Source organism: Aquila chrysaetos, chromosome 18 (assembly GCF_900496995.4).
Source record: "Aquila chrysaetos chrysaetos chromosome 18, bAquChr1.4, whole genome shotgun sequence".
NCBI lineage: Eukaryota > Metazoa > Chordata > Aves > Accipitriformes > Accipitridae > Aquila > Aquila chrysaetos.
In genome coordinates, this window is record NC_044021.1 from 15,951,900 (window position 1) to 15,972,776 (window position 20,877).

General features: G+C 38.3%; 1 protein-coding gene across 11 annotated transcripts in view; it reads right to left on the reverse strand.

Moving 5' to 3' along the window:
• LYRM4 (LYR motif containing 4) overlaps positions 1–20,877 on the reverse strand; it is a 90,780-nt gene that overhangs the window by 67,347 nt on the left and 2,556 nt on the right. For all 11 annotated transcript variants that reach the window (XR_003927329.2, XR_005930794.1, XR_003927330.2 and 8 more), the window contains exon 2: positions 3,423–3,543. Coding sequence is in view for 4 of the 11 variants with exons in the window: in XM_030041713.2 (XP_029897573.1) it covers positions 3,423–3,543 (121 nt within the window). In the remaining 7 variants the exon portion in view is untranslated. The remainder of the gene's footprint in view (positions 1–3,422; positions 3,544–20,877) is intronic.

Below are 20,877 nucleotides of genomic sequence, written 5' to 3' on the forward strand. Positions count from 1 at the left end.
AATCAAACATACGTGGAGAGATTTTCACATTCTGAAAATTTGAGCGGTGCTAGTCCAGGAACTAGAACCCTACATGCCCTTTTTGCTTCTGAACATATTCCCAGCTGAAAAATTCACAGCTACCTATAAAACATTTTAAAGCAAGATTTATGTATTAAGTGGTAGAGTGAAATGTGGCTCTCAATGACTTCTCTCAATCTTGAGTCAAGAAAGATTTCTTATAAAATTTCTTTGCCATTACTACACAAGAGCAAAATGGGAAAAAAAAAGTTGCAGATTAAAATGGTTCTGCTGGTATAATGAAAAAAGCAGAATCCATGCTAAGAGAAAATAACAAATCTTGTCTAACCTTTTATTGCTGTCATTTTCTTGAATGAAGAATTAAATGCACAACATTTTTACCGTGCAAAATACAGGCTGGTATATGAAACAGTTACCCATTGTTCAGGTACAGGCTTGTTAGAGATACTTGTGTACGTACAGGCACATGTATATGTTTATGCATGATCAAAACGTTCACTAGCAACCAATGAATACAAAATGTGCTTAAGCTCAACTACTCCTTTTCAAAAGACAGTGAGTGGGTATGGCAGTCAGAGATTAACCAAGCCTGCCTGCTCTTCCTACTCTTTCCAAGGCAGCTGAAAGACCTATCTGATGCTGATGGACAACATTTAGGCTAAAAGAAAACTTCATAAAAGGTGCAAGACAAGACCCACACTCTAGAAGGAAAAGAGTCTGCCCTGTCAAGAGTCTGTTTTGGAGAAATGGTGTCTTTTTTCAGGGTCAACAGTAACAAGGTAATCTGGGTGTTCACAGGACTCAGACAGGAGAGGAGTTTTATTTTAAAATCTGTCCCAGATCTATTATGGCTCAGATGAGCCAGCAGAACCATGTTTTGTCAAAAGAAAAGCTGGAAAGCTTTTATTTTAGCAAGACTTACCCACCATCTGACTTACAACTGCCTTTTATTATTTAAGCTCATAGAACCAGTGACTACCAAATCCTACTCACATCAAGTGAGAGTACCCTGAACATTAAGGTACTACAAATCAGCATCCTCATTTCAGCATCCCAGATACATATCTATAAAGCAGGAACAATATTTCCCACCTATTCCAAGTGCTTTGATACCTTGAAATTGAACTCTTTTCAGAAAAAAGAAGTACTTGCTATAATAAAAGAGTTGTGCCAAGTAGGGCCTAGCTAAGATATTTTAAAACAAAAATAAATCTAGTACACTTCAGTCATCCATTTCATGGCAAAAGTTACTGTGGTAGCCTCACTAATGTTTTCCTGATTTGTCAAAGATATAATATTTACATTCTTTCCTACAACCATCACAGAGCATTTTCTAACATGCTGACAGGAACTTATCTTAGCCACAATGTAGAAGAGATTTTCTGTAGCATTTTACTATGGAGATCCCACACCCACAAATTGTCACTTCTTTGATGAAGATTTCTGTAAATGGCAGAATTTGACCCTGTGCATTCTTGTCTTTTGCCACCCCCTGGGAAGGATGTACTCCTCCTGTTTGAACTAACTGAACTTTGGTCCAGGCAGATGCTCAACAAGTAGGCCTAACCAAAGTTGCTCCTATTGTGTGAGGCTATCAGTGAGAACTCAGCACCAACCCTCAAAAATACCGGTTTGGCTGGAGACTGGGCTAATAAGTGGCCGAAACTGCATTAACCCAGCAGAAAGTCCGACTACAAATCAACCACTTTACGCTATAAATATCTGCAGCCATCCGGGTCCGTTGAGCTCTCCCTCCACGGCAGCTGGCTGTGCGGTGATCTCCCCTTGAGCAGGGATGCCTCTCAAGGTTACCCCTCCACGATGACATATCCCTTACCTGACACCAGACATCAATGGGTTGCTAAGTGACGTTTTTTGCATGCATGCAACATTTAAGACACATCTAGTAAGCTTAAGCAATAATCTTTGTATCCCATACTAACTTTAAGTGTAGTAAATAGTATTGACTGCCAATCCATCTGTACTTATTAAATATTTTACATACCTAAATTTACTGATTAGAACTCAATAAACTACTTGCTCAGATCAGTCTAAGAGATCTCTGACTCTTCTCCTGTGACATCCCCTCCTTCATTGTTTTCTCCAGCCTCTAATACTTCCCTTGAGGATATTGGATATCAAGGCTCTCCAAGACAAAACCTCAAAAAGAAATGCTGAAAATGCTACTCATCACCTACAGATATGAGAAAAAGCATCCCAACATTTAAATATAATTGCATTGAATCAATCCAATCTGAATTGTTTCTTCGAGAAACACTTTTCAAATACAAAAATAGCAGTGTTTGGGTTAAAAAAAGATAGCAAAGCTACAGTAGCACAAAACAACAGCTGTTCCTGGGAGAAGAAATTCCAAAGAAATAATTTAACCTGCACCAAAATATTCATACTTAATTGCCAAATCAAAGGGCCTAGCTTCCTACCGAAATAAGAATCCAGCTAACTGACCTGCTGGTTGTTAAAAGATTCATGTTAAAACAAACCACGGAGGAACAGGTGCACATATTCATTCGATATTTAGTAAAAGTACTGCTGAGCTCTGACCGGTGTCAGTAAGTGCAGATTTTGCAAGGAGAGACAGCTTAAGCATTGCAAGTGCCCTTAGAAAGTTCAGGTATAGAAGCTTGCTTTCTTCAAATCTCCAGTGGTCACTGTGATAGACCGTGGTTACGTATGAGAAGTAATAAAGTACCTAAAGTATACCAAAGTATAATTCACGTCTAAATAATATAGAACCCAGTGGAAGGAGCAGAGATGCTATAAGTGTTACCCAAACACGGTCAGAGAAAAAAATATTGCCAGTGACTCAACTTTTTCCAAAGAAAAAAATCTATCACCCTGCTTGGACACATTTAGCCAGCATTTACTTAATTCACTTTAGGATTTTGTTGTTCTGCTACTGTTCTAACACTGTATCTGGAGGTGGGGAAAAACAAACACAGAAGGCAGGACTATTTGGAGTGAGTGTCACAGCCACTCTTCTAAACCTATAATGGAAGAAGGAAAGCTTGAGGAAAGGAATCTAATACACATGAGCTAGAAGAAATGGATTCAAAGGAAAATTAGGACAGAACAGAGAAGCAGAGTGGGGAGATAGTAAAGCAAACAGCAGAAAAGGTAACAGAAGAGCAAATAAACTTTTGACAGCAAGGCCTGTTCCGGTTAATGGAACATCCCTAAATCATTTACATTTACATCCCTAAATCCCCTATTGCAACTATCATGGATAAACAGATGTTTCCCACCCTCTCAGACTCAGACATACAAAAACTACTGTTCATCCAGAGATGCTATGAGCAAGGATCTACTTTTTTCTGTAGTGGCATAAGACAGTTAACTGAGGAGTGTACAACTCTTCGATGAAATGAGAGAAATAAACATACCTGCCGATGAATAACCTCTAGGTTTACTTTGGCTTTATTCACTAGTTCTTCTATTTTTTCAGAATCCTTTATATTCTTGTTTTCTCTGAAGGCATCTCTTATCCTTCTAATGGCATACGTTCTAAACACAAACAATAAAAAGACATGTATTCATAGATGTGCCACAGTTTGTGACATTTCAACATTCTTTAAAACGTGCTGATTTTTAAAAATAAATATATATAAACACACATATGTATTTTACCCAGTTTTATACATATATCTTTTTATTCAGGGTCCTGTCTTGCCCGGGTTGAAACAGTGACCAGATTCTTTAATTAAAAAAAAAAAAAAAACAAAAAAACGGTTTTACTGGAAGTTATTGTAGAAAATTACCATATTTCACATACCAGTCCAGTCCTTACTGCTTGTTATTGCTGTAAACATACTATTGGATGCCTGGCACAGATGCTGCAAAGTTCAAGAACATAACAAAAAGCCTAAGAACCAAAAAATCATCCCCCAAATTATTTTGAATCAGTGTGACTATTCTTATTCTGCATACTCTAAAGGTCATTCAGCTAACCACTAAATACATTATATGTTATTACTTGTCCTGACTTTGTAATCTAGCAGTCAACTAAGGCAGACTGATGGACCAGCCGTAACAGAAAGGGCTCCTTCCCTGTCGCCCCTCTCCTCTCCTGACAAAGTATATTTCACCCCTCAGTTCAACACCTCCGCATCCATGTCCCCACTAAGAAGCAATAACAGGACATGATCTCTGCAAGTAGGAAGAGGTTATGATCTCTGCTTTCAGGGAGGAAGGTCCAAAGCTGCAGCTATCTCCAAATCTCTCCCCTTTCTTTTCAACCCAGTAAAGAACCTTTATGCAGTCTGTAGTGTACTGCTCAATAAAAAATAGGGCCAATTTCAGTATTAAAATAAAATTCAGACTCAGCAGCAGATACTTTCATGACACATGTGCTTGGGAGGGGAAAGAGAAATGGCAGTAAACTGATCCTGCTCAGCTATGTTGATAATGTCCCACTTCTCTACCACCACACCACATCAGTATCATTTTTACTACAGAAAGTAAAACCCTATGTGTGGCACTGGAGGGAAAAAAAAGGCTGCTGCAAGCACCACAAAGAATGTAGTATTTCAACAACTGTTTTCAATCTTGTATAAAAGTGAAACACGAGACACAAAATTGCCTGAAACACTATCATAAAAAACTCCAAAGATGATGTTGGAAGAGAAGAATATTGGGGGAGGAGACTGAGGCGGGAGAGGAAGAGGAAAGATGAACAGCCAGCAGCGCTCCGTACCCTTAGATGGTGTTATCCAGCTCTTATGGCAGCCTCCACCAGCCAAGCAGCATATTTTCTCTTTCAGCTCATAAATAATACATTTCAGTCACAGGAATCAGGATGGTTATGGAGTGCCACCCTGCTGCCACACACCGGCAGATGGTGCATGCATTTAATTAGGGCCTGTTCCCCTATAATGTGACACTAGTGTGCATGAGCGAGTGTGTGTTTGTAAGTGTGAAGTTAACAGAATGTATTAAATATGGAAGCTCGTTCTCACCCGCAGCTGCTGTCCTAGCAAGGTTTCAAGGGGAAGCTGCTTATTTCTTCTAGAAAAGAAACAACCCCAAATCATTAAGATGTAACTTTGTTGCTTGATAATGGCTGGATTTCAAATCACCCCATATACACACGTAAGGTTAAAACTGTGCAGAAACATATAATATTTTCTGCAAGAAAGGAAGGGTTTACAAAAGACACAAAGACCTAATATATAGATATATATAGATATATAGATATATATATACACACATTTAGCTTAAAAGAAAAAACAACAACAACAAACAGCAAGTATCTATTACTGGGTACAAGTCTTTCAAAATGCAATACAAATGAGTAAATGCTATCTACATAAAAAAAGATAGATGGGACTAAACCAAATTCTTGTTCAATACAACACCTACAGACTGGTTTTTTTGTTTTGTACATATGGTGCATTAATTGTTCCATTTTCTCTCTCTTCCTCTTGTTACACCCAACAGTTTTTGAAAAAGAAAAGATATGTACTTAGAAAACATCATCAGACCAGTTTTTATCTACAGTCAGAAAGTTGCACTGTTTTTTCATTTTACAATTTCTTTAAACCTTTATGAATGTTAACACCCAAATGAAGTTATTTTACATAGGCTTTAACACAATCTTAATTCTACAGCTAAATCAATACATCCCCAGTATTCTCTAAACACACTTCAAAGACTAGCTCTATATCCTGGTACTACTCTTTACTAAGGTTACATTGAGATTCAATATATCACTTAAAATAAGGATGAGCGGAACTCAAAGCTCAAACCCAATACTATAACAACTGCAAAATACCCTTTCTTCCTTATTCAGGTGCCAGGGGAACATTTCACCAACACTCAAATTCTTTCAAAATTATGTAAAAAGTGTTAAGTCAAGATATAAACAAACTGGCAGGGTTTTTGTTTGTTTGTTTGTTTTTAAACAACAGCTTTTTATATGCAACAACAGTTGTGAGCAGTGTCAATTCCAAACCTCCATACTCTCTACGCTTCAAGAGTTTCTGAACAGAGCATGTACTAAAAGCTAGTACTAACATTAGGGCTGCAATATTGCTGCAAGTCCATGAACAACTGAGCTCTTTTGAAAGTACAGTAACATGTATAGCAACATGTAGTGAAGATACACTTGCTATGAAAAGAACTTGTTCATTCAGACATATATCTCTTGGTTTTTTTTTTAAAGAGTGCCACTCCAAAGATCTTCTGGTTGATGAACAGACTGGTCAGCTGATCAGCTACTCTAATGGTGTGTATTTTCATTTCAATAAGCATAAACACCAAAACCTATCATGTACCATTTGAAGGCACAGCTCAAAATGCCAGTGGCAGACAATATATGGCTATCTTCATAAAACTTTACAACATTAACCTAAAAGAAACACTATCTGAAGACAGAGTGACAGATGAAAAGCATACCGGCAAGTGAAACAGTTGCTGCACCTTATGGATGATTATTTACCCAAGCTGGCACAAAGGAACTGAGGGCATACAGCATTGCAACAAGTTTAAGCAAAGTCAGTGAAGGGGAGCTGCTGCAAGTTTGCCACCCTCTCTGGTAGGCACAAAACCTCCTTCTGCCTCCTTCAGCCTAGTACAGCCAGTCTGATATTTGGCCCTGAGGTGAGCCAATCCAACTTGGTAACATGGCAGAAGGCCAACCTACTAAAACAGTGAACTTCTTTTGTTGTTGTTGTTTTGGGTTTTTTTCTGGATTAGTGAGCCATCGGCTCTGCAGGGCACTGGATGAGTGTTAGTGCTGAGGAGGAGGGAATACAGCAGTACTCATTTAGATGGATACAGTTTGCGATAGATCCCCCTCAGAGAGACCAAGCAAGTTGCATAAACAAAGGGGAGTCTTCAGTGAGAAGGTACCAAGCAAGCTCTCCAGAGAAACAGAATTGGAAAGCAATTCTGCATACAGCTCCTACAGACCTTTGGGAAAGGTCCTAGGAATGCAACAGTGTTCATTAAGAAACATCACTGCAAATGAAAACTCAAACTGCATTTCACAATCTACTATTTTTCTCACCATTCTTTGGAAACGGATACTGAAAAATGGCTGAAAGATGCAATGAGGCATTTTCTTTTCTTTTTGTCATCCAAGCGCACTGGAATTTTAATAGAGAACACCTTTGATTTTATCTTCTGCAAAGACCTTCTAGCAAGCTAGTGACAGCAGTACCCAAGCAAGAGTGTATAGTTGGAACATATTCACTCAGCGCTCTTTTACGTATGCACGCTCAAAACACTTTTTGTGATCCCTATGTATGTGCATCTGTCACACAATTAACTCCCAATTAAATCAAAAGCATGTACTCATGGGTAATAGACTCAGTGCAATGGCTTCAGACCAAAGCCACCGCAGGTGGATGGCTACGCAAAGTAACAGATACACATCAGCAGAAAACAGAAAGAGTGGTTGGGGGTTAATGCGAGAACAATGCCAGGGCCAAAACATTACCACAGACTCACAGGGAAAAGGCACTACCTGCTAATGTTACGAGACAACAATGCCCCCAAATAATAGTAAAAACCACAGAGTTACAGTTAGAAAATAGTCTTTTTCCTAATACTCAGTCATTCACCTCTACCTTCAAAGAGTTCATCTTTTTCCTTCCCCAAAGCACAATTGAAAAACTAACATGTGTCCTCATAAAAATGAAGCCCACAAGAAGCGAAGTCTGAAACAACAGCTATTAAGGAAAAATGAAATTGCAACAGAGGTACTTCAGAAAATAATAGCTGCTTGGAGATTTAGATATTTTTATTTCAAAATGTTTACTTATGTCATGCCTGACCAGAAAATAAAAAAAATCCGTTTCCTTTTCAAGTCTTAACTCTTGTATCTTTGTGCTCTGCTAAACCAGAGTGTAAGAAAAGAAGCTGAAACACCACGCAGACATAATTGCTTTTAAGTACACAGTACTATGCCTCCCAAATAAACCTGGCCAAGCAATGTTTTCTCAGCGCCGCTTTGCATTTACCAGTATCACAACATGCTAAAGGTTTAAGTCATCTTTCCAAGACAGCTTTACAAATATGCTGACATCTTGTCTTTGTGATTGTGAACAAATATAATGTATTAATAGATCACATCACAGTTATAGGCAACATACTGTGAAACATCACGGCTATTACAAATTGTAAGACATTGAGCATGTACGCAAAGACAGAAGAGGAGTATTGTTGTACACAATCTGTGCAAGCAAAACAGATTACAAGGGAAGAGGCCAGCAGGTTAGAACACTCAAGACTTTCAGAACAGGTACAAAGTAAAATGCATTTTTCCTCATTAGCTTAAGTTGTATTTAATAAATTAAGGCAAACAATCAGTAGCCAACCTCTAGGAAGCCCACTGTGGTTAATAATCCTAAAATGAAGTATATGATACTTTTATTTAAGGACACAATATGCAAAAGTGAGATACTGATTTACAATACAGTAGTATTATATCAAGCAAGGGATCCTTCTCATAAAAGGTCATTGTTTCCTTTCACTAACTGTATTTTCTTACCACTTCTCCCTTCCAACTAACACCTATTAAATTAAGGTAGCAACAGCATGAACTTTCAGAATGTCCCATTATTACTAGCAGAATGTGCACCAGATGAGATTTGCCTAACTGAATTTTCAGATTACATATAATTTAAAAATGGAAAGTTTTTATAATTAAAAAAAATCTGCAGAAAAATATCTTTAGCTTACCTTAAGCTTTCATTAACGTTAGTGAGGATGTCTCCATGTACAGAATTACTTCAGAGGGAATGATTATTTATATATGTTTACACATACATATTTCCATATATATATGTGTGTGTATTTACATTCTTTTTTCCTCTATAAAGGTCTCATTAAAAGACACCAATAAATGTGAGGCAAAACTGCATGCAATTACCATTTAATACTAAAAAAAGAAACATTTGACAACCGATGCCTGTTTGAGACTGAGATAAATACTTCATAGGGAAGTAGCTGTGACTTGTCTGATTGAACACAGGACCAACAATGTTTTATCAGCAAGGTGTTCTTCAAACTCCCACCACTAGACACGTTTTCAGCACTGCCACCTCAAGCTATAGCACAACAACAATGACACCTGCCTGTTTTCTAAAATCAAAACAAAGCCTATTCCTGGAACCAGGATTTGCTTGGGGGAGTGGGGTTGGTGGCTGGAAGCTGGGAGGAGAGAAGAGTAAAGAAACAGGAAAAATTAGACTGTTGGTTAACCCAGTATTATTTCCTTGAATTTTCTAATCAGAGTCCCTAGACAGTCCTCACAAAAAGCCTATAGAATGAAACCTACAAGCCACTACTTGGTTTCTCTGCTGACATTGAAAACATGAGTTCCAATAGAAGTGCCAAGAAATAGGTCCGGAAGACAACAGCACTAAAGATACTTTATGAGAGAAGATTACTTCAGAAGAACAGAGGAGAGGAATAAAAATTGACCAACATCAGAAAACACACTTGAGAGCTGGTGACTGTGACCCAGTGTGTATGATACATGCTGTATTATCAGATACATGGATTTGTAACTTATTTCTAAAGCAAATATTGCTACTTTGTGTCCCATATCTCAAAACTTCTAACAAAAACTTTAACCTTCTCTGTCAAAGTTGCCCTAGATGAGAAAAAGCTTCTAACATGCATGCCCATTTCTAAAGAGTTTCCTTTCATTTTCTTTAATCAATTTAAAAACTGAAAATGCCTCCCCACGTTTATATATAGAGAGACACACACACTTGTGGCTGTTTTTAGGAAAGGAGGACTTTTTTTTTTTTCCTGACTATCCTTTTATCAGTTTGTGCCTGTACCCATTTCAAAGAAGAGAGCACAGATGACCACCCGATCAACAGGATCACAGAATCATTCATGTTGGAAAGCAGCTCGGAAGGTCTCTAGCCCCACCTCCTGCTGAAAGGAGGGTCAGCAATAGGATCAGACCAGGCTACTGACATCTTTGTCCAGTCAGGTCTTGAAAACCAGCATGGTGACCGGACCACCTCTCTGGGAACCATGCTCAATTGCTTGGCTGTCCTTGTGGGGAAAAAGCTTTTCCTTAAAGCCAGTCTGAAAACCTCTCTTCCTCCACTTTACATCTGCCGTCTCTTGTTCTGGCTGTTATTAGGTTCCCTCAATGTTGTTCTTTCTCCAGGCTGAACCAGCCCAGTTCCCTCAGCCTTTTCTCACAGGGCAAGTGCTTCAGCCCCCAACCACCTTGGTGGTTTCTACTGAGCTTGCTTCAGGTTATCCATGTCTTTCCTGTATGGGGGGTGGGCGCAAGACTGAAGGCAGTACTCCAGATGCAGTCTAACAAGCACTGAGTAGAGGGGGATAATCACTCCCCTCAATCTGCTGGCTGAGCAACTCGGGATACATCTCAGGATGCTCTTGGCCTTCCTTGCTGCCAGGGCACACAGCTGGCTGGCTGCTGGGATCCCTAGCCCCTTTTCAGCAGATCTGCTCCCTGGCCAGTCAGTCCCCAGCCTGTTCTGTGGCTGGTGCATCTCCTTCCCAGATGTAGGACATGGTACTTGTCCTTACTGAATTCCATAAGGTTGCTGTTGGCCTTTTCCTACAAGCTTCTGAGGTCCCTCTGGATGGTAGCCCTGGCCTCGAGCATGTTGGGTCCCCAATTTGGTGTCATCGGCAAACTTAATGAGCAAGCACTGTTACTTCCTCTGGGTCACTGATAAATATGTGAAACAGGATGAGTCCCAGGATCAACCTATGAAGACCCATTAATTACCATCCTCTAAGTCCCAGCATCCAACCAGTCTTAAAGGAGCATGGTTGTCCACCAATCCAGACCGTAACAACCTAACTTGGATACAAGAATGCTGTGGGAGTCAGCGTTGAAAGCCTCCCCAAATTAGAGGTAAACGACATCCACTGTTCTCCCCTCATTCACAAATCCAGGCAAACACGCTGGTCAGGCATGATTTACCCTCAGTTCCCAAACACCTTCTTCTTCATGGTCCCAGAATACTACCAGTGCTATTCATAGTTAACTATGATTATTTTTGCAGTTCTTTGAAACACACATTTTTGTTGCTATACTTCTAGAAATAAAAAGTTATTGGCTTAATTCTAAGCGTAAAGAATCTCTGCAGAAGGGATTGCTTTTCAGAAGGTCAGGGTTAAAAGAAAAAAGGAAAGATGTCCAAATGAAAGCGTTCTTTTAATCTTAATTGGAGTTGCAACTGGAATGTTATATTGTAGAAGAGGTTAAGAAGGAGGGTTACCAGTGAAGGACCCAATCGAACAAGCTGTTCAGTTAACGAGGCATCGGGCAAGGATGTGCTGCAGGAACTAGAAACAGAATTTCCAACAGATGAAAAGTGTCCTGATGGCCTCAAATGACTAATAGCTCTCTGCTAAGCTTTCACTGCCAAGACCCTTCCAACTGCTCACCAGGACACTTGGGTAGCTCAGCAGTCCAATTACCAGGTGGGGAATGCCTTGAAACCACAAGTTCAAATCCTGACAAGGCTGATTTCTCTCTTCTTTCTTTTGAGGCAGATACATACCGTTCCATTTGCTGTGCTGCTTTTCTGAACAGTTCTTAAAAAAAGGCCTGGCCTGCTCTGAATTGCCATTACAAATTCCATTATACTTTTGTGGAAAGATTAGAGTTTTAGTCCAATGCTGTGGCCAAAATTTCTCTCTTCAGCATGGCTAGGAGTTACCTTCCATTCTCAAAAGAGATGTAGTTTAGCTTGTGACGTGGGTACCCTGAAGAGGGCTAAATGTATTGCGCCTCTTGGTGACTGTAACTGTTCGTTTAGAAGCCCAATGGGTGCTAAGCAGCCTTGCTGGATGGAAGTATTTCCCACTTGTCAGTGGAAAATGATTAGTCTTTGATGAAGCAATAGTGCTTAGGTTTTTTTAGTTAAACGACAAGGCATACAGCCTTGATATATTCTAACTTCTTGGACTGCAGTGTGGTTGGTCTGGATGATGATGAGATTTTGATAGGACATTTCTGAAGCACAGCATTATTTCTGAAACTAAAGATTTAGATTTAGTAAATATCTAGTTACAGTTCCGATATTATTCTTTTAGTATGGAAATTATAAAAATGCCAATTCCTTAGAAGAGAAAGGGGATTGAGTATCAGAAATATGTTGACAGCATACAGTTTTAAAATAATAACTGAGATATTCTGACTTACAAAAGACTTTAAGAAACAGTTCTCTGAAGGTTATCTGAGGTGAAGCTTTGTTGGTCATTTTGACAGACTCGTAATTTTGAGCGTACAGAACAGTCTCTTAATAAAGTTTTACTTTGCAAAAGCGATCCTTGGATTCTAGTAATAAAGACAATTAACTTTGCCTCTTGATTTTTGCTTGAGTAAACCTGTGCTTTTTGAGAAAGAAGAATTTAAGCATCATAGATCCAAAATGAATCTAGAAAATAAATTACATTGAAATTAGATAGGATCCAGTCATCTCATGACAAAGACAACAATAAACCATAAACATAATTTATTAAACAATCCAAATGAAGTAACACACCACCTGTTCTGTCTTCTTATAAACACACTAGAAGTTACAGGATTTGTCCAAACTTTATCCTCTCATCTATTTCTATCAGCTTTACAGCTTATCCAAAAATCTTTGTTTCTTGTAACTCAGTCAGTAGTGACAAACATCCCCCATCATACCTCCCATCACCATATGGCTCAATGACCTTCCCTCATTTATAGCAAAGCACTGCATGTTTAGTTTAGCAAATTCGCAACATCAATTTTGACAATAATGATGGATATTTGTAATTACAATGTAATACTTAGCAGCATAGAAAATTCTAATATATGCAAAGCTTATTAGTCAAATCTAGAGCCTTAAAAAGTCAATTTGGAATGCATAACACAAAATCACCATCCCACTTTGTGCGTACAACAGAGTACTGAATATTATTTTTAGACATTTGGGACCATAAATATAGTGCCTTTGGACATTACATGAAATGTTTCAGGAAGCTCAGATACAGACTACTGTGATTATGTTACCAGAGGATCAAAAAAAAAAAAAAAAAAAAAAAAAAACACGTCGTTTTGTACACTATGAATTTACCTAAGGCACAGAAAGTCAAGTGAACTAGATCTTTCCTTCTGTACTTTTTCTATTTAATTAGTTACAGTATATGGAAGTCTTCACAAGATTTACAGATGATAACACCAGCACAAAAGAAATGGGGGCTGAAAACCCCAGCTTCAGCCAAGAGTGGAACAGTAACCCAGAAACGCAATGGGTACAAACTCTGTGTGTCACTTCATCTCCACAGGAAGTCAGATGCAGCTTCTTACACAATAAGAGAGCAGAATGAATCATGAGTGAACAGAGGCAAGGTTTGAAGGGAAAAGAATATTCTGCTCAGCAAAGCTGAGTGGTTCACTCACAGACCATGCCACAGAGGCCAGATTTGAGGTCTTGAGGCAGGCGCAGCTGATCTTCATCCACATAAATTACATAGCACCTCTATGCACTGGGCATAATGTGCTAGAATATCCACCACAGCTTTCCACACTGTATGGCTCTCCACTCCTTGTACCTCCCAGGTGCTATCAGCACAAATGAGCATCGAAAAAAGCCAGACCCTCAGCGGGCTAGTTATGGAACAATATGCCCACAGCTCTTGATCTTCAGAGCATAATGATTATCAGCTAGGACATACCTAAGACCTCTGCTAGCTCCAGTAAAATAAACGCAGCTTCTCAGGATCTATATACCCTACATATCTTTCTGGAGTCCAGAAGTAACATATGAATCAAAGTAATACTAAATACTAAGTGAAGCAATACAACATTTGTGAAAGCTACTTCATATAAAAGAAAAAAAAAAAAAAAAAAGGGTTACACCCATTTTCCTATTATTTTTCCTACAGTTACTCCAAAAAACAACGTAGGATGGATGATCTAACTGCCAATTATGAAGCTAAGAGCAGCTACCAGCCAAAATGTTTCTTTTGGGCTATGTATGGCCTCCATCTCTAAAATTTTGCTGCATACACTCATACTCTCCAAACTGTAGATCCCAGCATACAATCTAATACTTTGATCTGACAGAAGACTAAATTTAAAACTTAAGCTATGCTAGTCCAGTGAACAGAAGTCATTCAATAAACCTGCAGACAGATCTGTGTGCTGAAGCAGTTTAATCTAACCACTGTAACAGAGAGATCAGAAATATTCAGGAAGACAGAGAGAACAATTTTATTTCTCCAAGAAGAGAAACATTGACAAAATATTGTCTTTTAATCTAGTCAAGCCTAAGTATGTTAAGTTCAGATGTTAAAATTTAAAGGTGAAGATAAAGCTAAGGGAAAGGTCAGTAATTTTTAAAGAGTTTTCCAGTCAACCTCTTAACACTCTCTCTTAGCGGCTTACACTATGAAGGAAAAAAAAATATCACCTTATTCAATTTCTATAATATCTATATATAGAGAGAGACAGAACAAGAGTAAGTTCAGACTGCTACATTTATATATCACAAAAGGTTCTGCATTTCAAGCCAGAAATGTGTTGCAAAAAAACCCAGATAGTACTTAATAGCTAATTAAAAGTCATAAGAAAATATTCACTCACATGAGTGATGGTAGCACTTTTTGTCCTTTATCTGCAAGTACAAAAAACCCATACAGCAAACACCAACTCCTTTCCCTCCCATAAGCACATGGCTGTAAGGAGAAGTCCTTCTAAGATAACAATTACTCTTAACGTGGAATTAACATCTGGCTTAAAACTCAATAGCTCAGATGAGTACTGGCTAAGGTTACTGCATGAGGTATTAGGAGAGGAAAAGAGGTATGAGGAGCGGTCTATTTATCATAAGAATGTTTTCAGTATAACATTTTATGACCAGGGCAGATTACCTTCCCTTTGACATGCAACATGACCTTCCATTCCCCAGGGTAGCAGAAAAGGTTTCCAATCTCAGAACAAATTACCAACAGAAGTTGCAGAAGCACCAGGTCCCTCGCTAATTATAGCAGTAACTCGCACTGATATAGAATTTCTCCTTCAAGGATTCCAACAAATTGTTGGGAAATAAAACCCCACAATCAAGCCTCAAAATCCATATAGGTTAGTAAGTACTGCCACTAGTTCACAGAATGAGGAGTTCTGTGTAAGTATATAAGTATAGTATACTTATTTGCCCAACACTGCATTGCTGTAGCTGGCAGGACTAGGTTCACCCTATGTTCCCATTGCTTTTAGAGGTGATTGTGAAGGTACCACCGCCAGTTTAATAAATATTCATCTTCACATTCAAAATTTGCAAATAATAGGCAGAATTTTTTGGTATAAATTACAAATTGAAAATAATAAATTAACAAGTTTAGTAAAAAATGTGCTCAATAGCTCTGGAAATCCAGAAACCTATTTACAGGTCTACACGAAATAAATTTTTTATTATTGTTTTGTAAACAAAACACTTGAACATTTATTTTCATATTGTAAATTAGGTCAGGAAAAAAGCATTATGAGCGAGTCATCTAATTTACTTTGGACAGTGATAAAACTACTTCAATCAATCAATAAATGTTCCTCCCTTCAAAACTAGTTTACATACGAAGACCATTAATTTGAAAACTAATAAAACAAATAATAAATTATTTGCTAATTTATTGGACTAGAAAAATGCTGTGATATTTTAGATGCGTCAAAGATGTTTTCTGGAGCTTAGTAGCAGGTTAGTTTCAAGGCAACACAACACACTTCTATTTGACATCCAGAACATAATTCAAACTATAAACTTCTAGGACGTACTGTGGCTTGCACTATGTCTTAAGCACTTCATTTGAGCCGTATTGACTTTAAAACATTTTCCTGAGAAGGAAGCAGTCTGATGTTATTTAAATAAATAAAAACACTGATTACGAGGGGAGGCACATTTTGATGAATGAATGAATTATTGTTTCACAAAGAATTCCATTAGTGATTCAGTCCAAAACCTGATGAGATGTGATGGCTTTTGTACCTAGCCCCTTCTACTCTCAGTTCCCCTGTTCTTAACTGTGATTAACAATGCAAACAAATGATGGCTTCTGGCCCCCATTTAACTCTTTCACTGCTATTCTAACATAGTCTGCAGAAAACTGTTTAACATTCACTGAACATGTGACCATCAACAGTGGCTATCCACAAGATAAACTGATTTTCTCCAACACCAAGGCTCTGAGGAAACCTGTGTCCACATTTCTCCTGCTTATGCAAACAATGAACAGATGTTTACATCTGCCTGTGACTGCAACTGAGCATTGTGATAATCTCTATGTTTGTTGGAAAAACAAATAATGCCAGTAAATAAATACTATCAAGTAAAAATGCCATGTATCCTGCAAGCAAATACTAGTTAGCAGAAATCACATGCTGTGTAAGACAAAGACAACTCTGTAAAGACTGACCTCACAGGACACACAATAAATTATTCTCATAGGCACTTAAAGTCACAGAACTAACTTTAATTATATAAGCTTCAATACCATAATAGATTAGTGATTATTGCCAATGTATTAGAACTGACTATAGTTTCAGGGAAAGATTTTCGTCTCTGACAGCTAAAAAAAGACAATCTTACTTTTATACAAGCTAATGATTTAGAAACAGGTCTTTAATGGTTCCAGATCAGGATATGCCAGACAAGCAGACTCAGAAGGACTGTCAAGATCTCCACAAACTTCATTGCCGGAATCTGACTGCTGTCATATTCAGAATCCCACAAGACATTTTGAATCCAATGCTGATTTGGTGTAAAATGTTCACGCAGCTGTATTTATTTAAATACTAGTTTCTTGCAAAGTATATAAAAAGCCACAGTTAATTATGTCAACTTATAAATCAGCATTTTCTAAATTTAAGTTAAGCATCTTTTGATCTAAATGCTATCAAGTTCAAGGAAAAAAAAAAAAGCACTGCAATTCAATGGAGATTCATTTGTAATAAGACTAACACACCCATCATACTTCCTTTAGCTTCCACAATGGCTCCACAGCTTCCTTTAAACAGGGATTTTTTGAAAAGGATTACTGGGATGGAGCAGAAGTGAATTCCTGACCTCTTGATACCAATACATTCATACATGCATACACACACACACAGAGTATTTACTTTGTGCATAGGCTTCTTTTCTTCCCAAGACTTAAATGTGATTTAACAAATTGCTATTTATTTGCAAAGTTAGAATAACACAGCTAAGCAGCAGCTCTTCCCAAAACTGTGTAACAAACGTGATGCTGAAGAAAAGTCTAGTCCTAAGTATTATGACTCTCTGAATACCAGCCAAGCCCGGCATTTAGCCATTCACAGCACAGGACCTTCAAATTTGCCTGAAGAATAATTTAAAGATTTTATTTCATACACATTCTTTTAAGGAAGACAGCATCTGAACACAACTGAATTCTTTCACTATTACCATACCAAATGTTCAGTTGTGCTTTGCGTCCTGAGAAAAATGTTAGAATTTTATACAGAGATCAGGTGAAAAGGAATAGAATAGAATAAAAAGTAGAAAAAAGGTAAGGGAAAAAGGCTATTTTCCATAATGCCTTCCTAGCCAGAATATTGTCTGAATGATTTGTGACATCTTCATTCTTGAGAAAGAACTATAATATTAAGAAGAATCACAAAAATATTCCTTACTGAGGACATCCTCTGTACCAAGTTCTGTGTGAAAGTCATGGAACAGCTGGCCCAAGTATGCACACACACAAGAAAATAATCAAGAAAGTTTTCTTTTCATGCTCATTTTTCTTAGAGAGGCAGACAACCATGTACAATCTAGGACCGTACTTTCTTGGTCAGCAAACCCAAAAAACCATGGGAAGAGCTTTATCAAAGAGGTCGTTCAGACAGCATCCCTGCTATCCATTGCTGCAGCAAGTGGTTCTAAACATTGCCTGATCAACTGCAAGGCTTTTTTTGCAAAATTACTTTGAGTTTTTTTAAATCCAGAATGTTGATCTTCTAAAGAATATTTGAAATAATAGCCCGTGTCTACTGTGTCTTGAGTAAGTCTTAAAGTTTCAAGGTCAGCACCTTTTCACCATGGGCAGCATACAGATGGATATAGTGAGGAACTAAATGTTAAAGCCAAATCCAAGAGTAAGGAAAGGAGGAGGTGAGGTAGGACAGCATTTCAATACTCAAAAACTATTACTACATTACAAAGTGTTTTTCATTTACCATAAATCATATGCATATGTCTATTGGTATGAATCACTGCCAGAGGCAGTAATTTTTCTATTACTCTCATGAGTTCTCAAATTCTACTGGTAATTAAATCTTACATAAAAAGAAAAATATCCCTGTTCTACTGTGCTATACAAAGAACACAAATAATGTCTTGGATAATGACGACATCAGATTTACTCAATTTGGATGCCTTTGCTAAAATAACAAAGTCCATTAATCAGTCTTTTGAGAAAGTCCCCACTCCAGAAAACCAGCTTTCCTGCCAAAAGACTAAACACACCTTAAGAACATGTTCTGCCCTATATAGTGGAATCCCTGAATTTTTACTCCTAAACTTTCATTCAAAACAAAAAACCACACATTTATCATAAGCACCTTGAGATTCTCAAAATAAAGATTTTCTACATGTTGATATAATCTTTCAGAGAAAGACTAAATCAAAATTTGTATGAAGTTTAACAAAGACAAGTGCAAGGTCCTGTACTTGGGAGGACACAAACAAAAAGCCCAGCACAGGTAGGATCTGTGTGGCTGGGGAGCAGCCTTGCCAAAAGAGACCTGTGGGTCCTGGTGGACAACAAGCTGAACATGAGTCGGCAGTGTGCCACTGCAGCAACGAAGGCAAATTGGATCCTGGGCTGCATCCGCAGGTGCATTACTAGCAGTGACAGACGTGATCATCCCGCTCTACTCAGTGCTTGTCAGGCTGCACCTGGAGTACTGTGACCAGTTCTGGTCCCCATGATTCAAGAAAGATGTGGACAGACTGGAGAGGTCCAAAGGAGGGCCACAAAGATGATGGAAAGGCTGGAGAACCTGCCCTATGAGGCAAGACTGAATGAGTTAGGTGTCTTCTACCTGGAGAAGAGGAGGCTCAGTGGGGATCTCATCACAGCCTTCCAGTACTTAATGGAGGCTCTCTCTTCACAAGGAGCCACACAGAAAGGACAAGGTGCAATGGGTCCAAGTTGCACTGGGAGAGATTTCATCTGCACGTAAGAAAGACATTTTTTACAGTGAGAATAATCAATCACTGGAACAACCTCCCCAAGGACGTGGCAGAGTCCCAATCACTAGAGGTTTTCAAGATGCAACTGGACAAGGTGCTAGATAATCTCACCTAGGCTGCCCTTCCCATGAAATGTTGCCTTTGATGATGATCTTTGGACATCCCTTCCAACCTGGGCTGTTCTATGGTTCTACGTTCTATGTCTCCCTAAAATCAGATCAACAACTATGTTGTTCAAAGCAGGAAAAACAATTGGCACTGAAAAAACCAGTATAACTTATTTTGCTCGGTTTTGTTCTTAGGTTAGCAGAGATTTGCAAAAATCAGATTTACTAGTTTTAAAATCTTGAAGGACAAGTCTCAGATGAAACTGAATGCATTCAATTAACTTGTTTCCAATGCAAAACCTGTTTTGACAAATTTCCTTCCTTGATTCTTCTATAGTCTGGGTAGTTTTATTAATTAATCAAATAATATTGCACATTCTAATCAAATTCCATAAAAATGCAATTTACACAGACAAGAAAAAATATATCTATAAATAAAACCGCAACATTCACCAGTTAACAGAGAACATAACGTATAACTGAAATAAGTATACAATAAATCAAGAAATACCTTAAAAAACCATAAAGAAATTATTTGCAGAAATATTCCAACTGAGAGACTTAAAGCTTCTGACATTGCTCATAACTACAAGAAATTAAAGAATTAGAAAGGAGACCAGCCAGAAGCATGTCATATGATGTTTCCCAGAGCTTAGTAGCCAGTGTTAGTATCTTTATATGCCAAGGAAGGCCTAGGACCTGAAAATCATAGTAATGTTGGTTAGCTAGAATCTCTGGAGCTTATCCAAGCCAACCTCCCACTTGAAGTAGGCCTATCCACAACAAGATCAGGTCAGCCATGGTGCTGTTCGGTTAAACCTGTCACAAAAACCTTCAAAAATGGAGGTGTCAAAAATCTCTCAGGGAGACCTGCTCCAGCCCTGTACTACCCTTCTAGAGAAAACCCTCTTCCACTAGATTCCCACGCATTTCGACCACTGAGCTTCAGTTATGTTAAACAAACAAGAAACTTTGAAGTTCAGATTACCCTTCATTTGCAACAAGATGTGTTTCAACAGCTTTCACAAGTTTCTAAATTCTTTTGCTTTCTGTACCAAAAAAGAGACACAACATAAAGCCATTATTTAAATCACAAATGAAATTCTATTTAGAAACTATCCCTTATATCAATTTAGTTGAGACTGTAATCCGACACATTATAAACTGTCAGAGGATCTACTTTTTGTCAACCAAGCAGACAAAAAACAGTATGCACATTAAGAACCACCTTTTTGACTCAAAACCTAACATCTTCCCTCTTTGCATATTTATCTCCCTCCAGTACAAATCACTCGTCCTTCCTCAGACCGTCTGCATGGGTAATAGGGCAGAAGGGCAGACATGAAATTACTTACAGTCTACTAAATTCTCTCTCCCTGCTGTTAAAACCTGGCCTACACATCTGGGCCTCCAAACACTCCATAACATTTACTGCAGGACTCTGGAGATGCTCCTGTGAGTTGTTATTCTGAAGGCTATCAGTGGTGACCTCAGTTACTTTAAGACATGAACTTCACAGTTACGGCACTAACAGTTCTTTTGGGTGG